Source organism: Cannabis sativa, chromosome 1, assembly GCF_029168945.1.
Source record: "Cannabis sativa cultivar Pink pepper isolate KNU-18-1 chromosome 1, ASM2916894v1, whole genome shotgun sequence".
Taxonomy (NCBI): Eukaryota; Viridiplantae; Streptophyta; class Magnoliopsida; order Rosales; family Cannabaceae; genus Cannabis; species Cannabis sativa.
In genome coordinates this window covers 7,785,316-7,792,701 of record NC_083601.1, presented here as the reverse complement: position 1 = coordinate 7,792,701, position 7,386 = coordinate 7,785,316, and the positions used below count along the sequence as shown (strand labels likewise).

The 7,386-nt window shown below is 34.8% G+C and overlaps 1 protein-coding gene across 1 annotated transcript; it reads left to right on the top strand.

The window, feature by feature from the left end:
* Window positions 1–329: 329 nt before the first annotated feature.
* Window positions 330–3,714, top strand: LOC115708139 (protein NRT1/ PTR FAMILY 5.6). The gene is made up of 4 exons (XM_030636338.2): window positions 330–808; window positions 1,296–1,513; window positions 1,628–2,181; window positions 2,720–3,714. The coding sequence occupies exons 1-4, from the start codon at window positions 679–681 to the stop codon at window positions 3,588–3,590; spliced, it is 1,773 nt and encodes a 590-aa protein (XP_030492198.2). The 5' UTR covers window positions 330–678; the 3' UTR covers window positions 3,591–3,714.
* The last annotated feature ends 3,672 nt before the right edge of the window (window positions 3,715–7,386 follow it).

Sequence of the window (7,386 nt, the reverse complement as noted above, 5' to 3'; positions counted from 1 at the left end):
TTTTATTTAATTTTAGTAAAAAAATTCTAACATGGACGAAAATTCAGGGGACATGATTTAATGCATATAAAAGTTTGAGGGGCATGATTTGGTAGATATCAAAGTTTGGAGAGCATGATTTAGTACCTGAAACAGTAAAATTAAATAAAATTAGACAAAAGTCCTTAAACTTAACAATTTCAATAGTTAAGGGGAATTTTTAACGGTAAAAAAAATTCAAGGGGCATGATTTAATATATGTAAAAATTCGGGGAAAAAATTGCTAATTGGCCTAAAATTAAATTGTAAAGACTAGATGACAATACATATATACCCGTCGTTACGTACTTATAAAACCTTGTTTGACCAGTGTTTCATGTAACTATTATGACGAACCTAACCTACCTCTCATCACTTCAACCAATCATCCAATACAATATAAACAATAATCAAAGCAAAGGCTTCTCAATGGTCTCTATCTCTACTTACAAAAACCATGTGCAATTGAATTGAGCCACAGTACTGCTGCAGCAGGGCACTGATTAAGCTTCCATCTGAGTTGTATTTATATCCCTCCATTATATTAAAAAAAGAATCTGGTCCGTACTAATATCACTGTAACTTTAAATATATATATATATAGATTATATTTATATATTTGCCTTTCCTATTTGCTATTTTTCGAAAGTTACACAAGAAATGGAGGAGATGAAGAGAAAAGAAAGTGAGGAGAGTCAGAAGTGGGTTTATGATTCTTCTGTGGATTATAAAGGAAAAGTTCCTCTTCGAGCTTCCACCGGCGTTTGGAAAGCCTCTCTTTTTATCATCAGTAAGTCTCTACATAATTTTATACTCTTTTTCATAAACAACAACTGTATATACATATAAATTAATCTTTAGTAAACTCCTTCATACTCTGTTTCCACTCCTTAGTTTCTCTCTCTGTCGTCAAGTTTCTAATGATGTATAACTAGTTTCAAAAACTGTACAGGCTAATTTTGCGTAGCTTCATTTAAAAATAAAAGAAAACTCTTTATGTAGCTAACGTTTCTGTATTAATAAAAAATCTTTGCATGTATTTTTTTTTTTCTTTTTTCCATGTGAAAATCTGCAAACATGATTGTTTGGGATAAGGATATCAAGTAGGAGTTTTTGTTAAAAACAATTATCCAGTTTTGGATCGCTCAAGGCCTGGCTACATGCACAGTACCAATTAAGAATATTATATGTATATTAATGTTATATAAGGTTTGTATTTGCTGTTTTGAGTAATATTTAGTTGTAAAACACTTATTGCTTTGGTACATTACGTGCAGCTATTGAGTTCAGTGAGAGACTCAATTTCTTTGGGATAGCAACTAATCTCATAACTTACCTAACTCAAATAATTCACCAAGACCTCAATACAGCTGCAAAGAATGTCAATTATTGGTCAGGATTCACCACTATTGTGCCTTTGATTGGGGGCTTCTTAGCCGATGCCTACACTGGTCGATACACTATGGTCCTATTTTCCTCTTTCGTTTATCTAATGGTATTGAAAAAAAAAAAATCAAATCAAACTTAATTAAGTCAATTCAGATTGTATTTCATGTACTGTTTCTTGCTATAGTATTTACAACTAAACTTGTTGTATTAAAAAATACAGGGCTTGAGTCTCTTGACAATGTCCCAGTTCATCCCAACTATAAAGCCATGCAAAAATACTAGTACAGAAAATTGCCAAAATCCAAGGAAGATTCACGAACTGATTTTCTTCCTTGCCTTGTATATGATCTCGATTGGAACTGGTGGGTACAAGCCCTGCCTCGAGAGCTTTGGGGCTGATCAGTTCGATGATGACCACAGCCAAGAACGACGAAAAAAGATGTCGTTTTTCAACTGGTGGAATTTTGCTCTGTGTTGTGGAATCTTTCTTGGAGTGACTGTAATCGTCTACATTCAAGACTATGTTAGCTGGGGTGTGGCTTTTCTTATTCTTACAATTACTCTGGCCATTTCTATAGTAACGTTCTATGTTGGGAGGGCTTTTTTTCGTTATAGGGTGCCCCAAGGAAGCCCCTTAACGCCATTGATACAGGTCTTGGTTGCAGCCATAAGGAAAAGAAAATTAACTACTCCTTTAGACCCTTCTCTCCTATATGAAGTTCCTAAGTCAAAAATGATCCACGGAAGGCTTCTTTATCATACAAATCGACTTGGGTAAGCCAAAAAAAGAGTATTTTATTTTGTACTCTTTACTTTTATCACATCATTCTCATCATGAATTGAAAACACACACTAAATGCCATCATTATTATTGATTTTGTCAACACAGAGCAATCTTATTCAATAGGCAACTCAATTTTTGGAACTTAAATTTCTAAAAGAAAGAGAAATGAATTATACTCTTTTGTTTGGATTCAGAAAAAGTAATCTTTTCCCAAAAGAAAAAAAAACCAAATTGAAAGTTCAGTTTTTATTTTCTTGTTTGCTGAAAAAATGTCCAACTTAATCTATCTCTTACCCTTTAAATCCCAACGTCATATTTTCTTGTATTTAAATCTCCAAACTTTAAAAATTAACATCACTAGTTATTTTCACTTTTCTATCTAAAGTTCTGTCAAAATTTAAGACTTTGTAACAAAATTCTCAAACATATATATCTGTTTGCACTTATATTAATTTTTCAGTAAAATATCTATAAATATAAACATTTTTGAAACTCATAAGTATAACATAGCTGAGTTTTTGTTCATAGGTTTCTAGACAAGGCTGCCATACTTGAAGAAAAGGATCACATTGAACTTGACCAACAAAAACAACAATACAATCCGTGGAGATTAGCAACAGTGACAAGAGTAGAAGAATTAAAGCTCATATTGAACACCATCCCCGTATGGCTAACTTCACTGGCTTTTGGAGTTACTGTGTCACAGTCCTCAACCTTCTTCGTCAAGCAGGCTGCCACTATGAACTTAAAGTTAAACGAAAGCTTCAGTATTCCTCCAGCCTCGGTATCTAGCTTCGGCGCCATTGCCATGATCATCTCTGTTACTCTATACGACAGAATCATTGTACCGTTTTTGAGGAGAACCACGGGAAATGAGAGGGGATTAAGCATTCTCAACAGGATTGGAATCGGGCTGATCTTTTCGCTTGTGGCAATGCTTGTTTCGGCCTTGGTTGAGCAAAAAAGGCGCGGTGTTGAGGCCGAGAAAGGGAAATTGAGTGTGTTTTGGTTAGTTCCGCAGTACGTAATACTTTGTGCTGGGGATGGCTTTACTCTGGTGGGCTTGCAAGAATATTTCTATGACCAAGTGCCTGATTCCATGAGAAGCTTAGGGATCGCTTTGTATCTAAGTATACTTGGAGTTGGGAGCTACTTGAGTAGCTTTTTGATTAGTGTTGTGGATCATGTAACGGAGAAAACTAGTGGGAAAGGTTGGATTGGGAAGGACATGAGTAATAGTCGTTTGGATAAGTTTTATTGGCTTTTGGTAGCCATTAATGGTGTGAATTTGTGTCTGTATGTGATAGTTACCAGGGGGTATACTTACAAAAATGTGGACAGGGACACTGAGAAGAATGGGGTTAGTGGTAGTGTTGAAAATGGGATTGAACAGATATAGTTTATAAAATATGTAATAATTTTGGTACAATGCACCAAGAACAATGTAATGTAGAATATATGACTGAACAATCACTTGGCTATTGCATTAGATCTTTAATATATTTATGCAGAGTTTAGTTAAAGAATCTGTAACTACGTGGTATAACAGCTAAACCCATTATATACAGTTATATCCTCTGCAATCTGAATCATGGAAGGGGGCATGTTTAATAACAGTTATATTGTTGTTGTTGAGTTATTGTTGTTATTGAGTGTGCAACCAAAGTCTTATCTTAACTAGAAATGGGAAGGATCGTGAATATACAAGGGTGGACAATATCTTCATTGGTACGAGGTATTTTGGGAAGGTGTCTAAAAATAAATTTGTGAAGGTTTATGCCCAAAGCGAACAATATCATACCAATGTGGAGATACATAGTGTCCCACGGTCCTAACAAATTGTATTAGAGCCGAATCCCAAAATTAACTAACTCATCTCGGTAGTGGAATCTGTGGATATGCTCTAGTAGACAGATGGTGTGCTATGGAGGAGTTGGCTAGAGAAAAGAACAAGAACTCTCGAGGTAGAGTGGATGGATGGAAGATTGTTTGAAGGGAGACAATGTGGTCCTTAGTTTGAAGGAAGAATTTGAAAAACCGTGTTTTTGCAAATGTCAGTTGTAGATAAAAAAATATAAAAACTGTACGCGTTTGCAGCAGCAGAAAGTAAGTCTGCTACAGCAAAACTGAACAGGCAGAATATAAAATATTTGCAGAAAAATAAATAACTTGACACAAGAGATTTATACGTGGTATCAGTGTTCTCCCGAACACTCCTAGTCCACGGGGCCACGCCCAGAGAATGAAATCAATTAATAAAGTATCAAATTACAAAGACAATTGACTTAAACAAGTTTAGACTCCCTCTAAAGAATTGCCGCAATCATTTGTAATCCACTTTATGAATCTGACTTCTTGAAACACCTTCAAGCCCGAACTCCCTTCGTCTTTGAAGTGTGAGTGCTTACTTCCTCCCGAAGTAAGGCTTCAACAAGTCTTCTCCCGAAGACCAAGTGCTTACTTCCTCCCGAAGTAAGGCTTTAACAAGTCTTCTCCCGAAGACCAAGTGCTTACTTCCTCCCGAAGTAAGGCTTTATCAAGTCTTCTCCCGAAGACCAATCTCTTGTTCAGTCAAGTAGTTCTTCACAACCTCTAGGATGGAGTAAGAACAGAAATAGAACAACTAGAACCTAGATGAACAACTAGGCTCTCACAAAACAAAGAAAGACTCTCTTCTCTCAAAAGATAAATGTAGAAAATGAATAATGGAAGAGGTAATCCGAATGGTTGCTCTCTAGGCTCTATTTATAGATCATAGAAACCAAAGAGGCAACCACAAGTTCGAATTAGCAGCTGTACAAAAACTTTCCAAAAGAAACACGATCTGCTACATCAGATTCGGATGCTGACGAAGCAGATACGCCAGAAACGGAAACTTACTAAAATCGGGTCCGATCTTCTTTCAATGCTTGATTCCTGCCAAAAACAGATTAGATATTCTGATTGTATCAAGATACAATCGAAATCAATAAGGAAAAGGCAATAAACAAAGTTTCCCTAAAAAAGATAACTTTCCAAAAGAGAATTCCTTCTCTTTTGAGAAGTTTTCAACAAAGGAAAGTTCAGCTGAAAGTGCAACTTTCCAAACAAGGAAAAGGGCAACTACAATCCGAATTTATAAGGTAAGAAAACGAATATGAATGCACAACAATCTTACCATAAATGGAAAAATTATTTTGTCAACTAACTTGCCAAAAAAAGACTTTACAATCTCCCCCTTTGGCACTTTAGATGAACAAAATAATTTTTAACATAAAGTACCTGCAAGGCAAAGTTAGCAAGAGCAAAAGATACTACTCCCCCTGAGTAACACAATCGAATATCACAAAGAAACTAAAAACAAGCTAACTTTAAAAGATATGTTCACTAGTACTAACCAACCACAACTCCCCTTGGAAAAAAGGTCTAGAGTTGATAAAAATAAATTGAATGGTCAATAAAATGCACATTAATTAAAAAATATTTTGACAACTAAATTGCCAAAAAAGGACCTAACAATCTCCCCCTTTGGCACTTTAGATAATCAAAATATTATTAATTAACAAACACCTACAAAACAAAGTTAGCAAAACAAACATAAAAACTCCCCCTGAGAAACACAACATTAAACCAAAATAAAAAGCTAACTTTGACCAAAGATGAACACAAACACAAACACAAACACAAACCTCAACTCCCCCTAGACAGTTGAGTATACAATTACTCCCCCTTTTTGTTTATCTATAAGGGCCAAAGACAAAAAGAAATAAAAATATAGAAATATGTCCAACAAAAATAAAAAGAAAGAAAACTTATGCCCCATAAAGCTTGATCAATGAGGACAACTGCTTGGACATCTCTTTCTGAACCTCCTTCATGGTAGCAAGACGATTGGAGCAACAAGAGGAGCATTTGAGGGGGCTTGTTCGGATTCCACCATTTTCCTTAGATGCCCTAGGTTCTTGGTTCTCACCATTTTGGAACTGAAGGAGAAGATGAATAGTGACAGACAAAGAAACAAGAATGAGGGTTCGGGTAGGTGGTGAAATAAGTGTCAAAATTTGGTTTATATAACCTTGGAATCAAAACAAGAAAAAGGAAACCAATTTTGAAAATTCAAATGGTAACCGCCAGCCCATGAACCAAAAAAGGAAACCGCCCACTTCACAACTCCTTTCCCTTTTTTAAAAAAAAAAAAATAAAAGGAAACTAGAAATGCCAACAAATTTTTCCAAAAATAAATCAATCTTTCAAGAATAAAGACACATTACCATATAAAGATTAATCTTTACTTGGAAAAATATCAAAATAAATCAAAGAAGAATGAATGTTGATACTTACCATTTATGCACAAGATTTTCTTAACCCATGAAGCAAGTCACACGCCTCCCTCTTTTTTTTATTTTTTTTATTTTTTTATATATAAATTAAAATCGAAAATAACATACAATATGCACAATAAATATATGTGATTCGAATCAAGCAAAGAAATCAAATATCATTGACAATTTGACAAAATAAAATACATGTTATGCTTTTAAGGAAAATAACTAATTAGTATCTCATGAAATAATCATACTTAATTGATGTTGAGGAAACAGATATGCATGTTACTGAAAATTGTGAACCAGGATTATCAATTTAATTTTAATAGAGGAGACTTACAGATTTGAACACACTTGTCAGACATAAGTGTGTGCAGTGAAAATAGGATCATTGTCCTTGGCAAGATTTTTCATTTTCGCCTTTTTCAAATTGATCCCGCAACTGGATGCTTTCACACCATACTGAAGGTAGCCCTTTTCTATGGTAGTGCATCCTCATCATAGTTGCTAATTACAATGTTCCAGCTTACTCATCAGATGGCTTTCACACCTCAGTATGGGTAGCTCTATTCCAGCAAGGGGCCTGACAAGACTGAACCAAAAATTGCTCAACTCTGTATAAGAACATTATTTAATCCTAGACACAAATAAAGAGTAACATGAACCTTTTAACACAACATCACAAAGTATGATTAGACTGAGATCCTAACTAATTATATTCCAAAAGCATAAACATGATTTGTCAAAAAACAATGATAGAAGATTAAGAGCTAGAGATGAATCACATAACACTATTGTACAAGAAATAAGAACAAATAAAATTAAACAATGCAAACTCCCAAAGACTTTCTGAGGGAGTCAAAGCGACTTGCATCCAGGACCTTTGTGAAA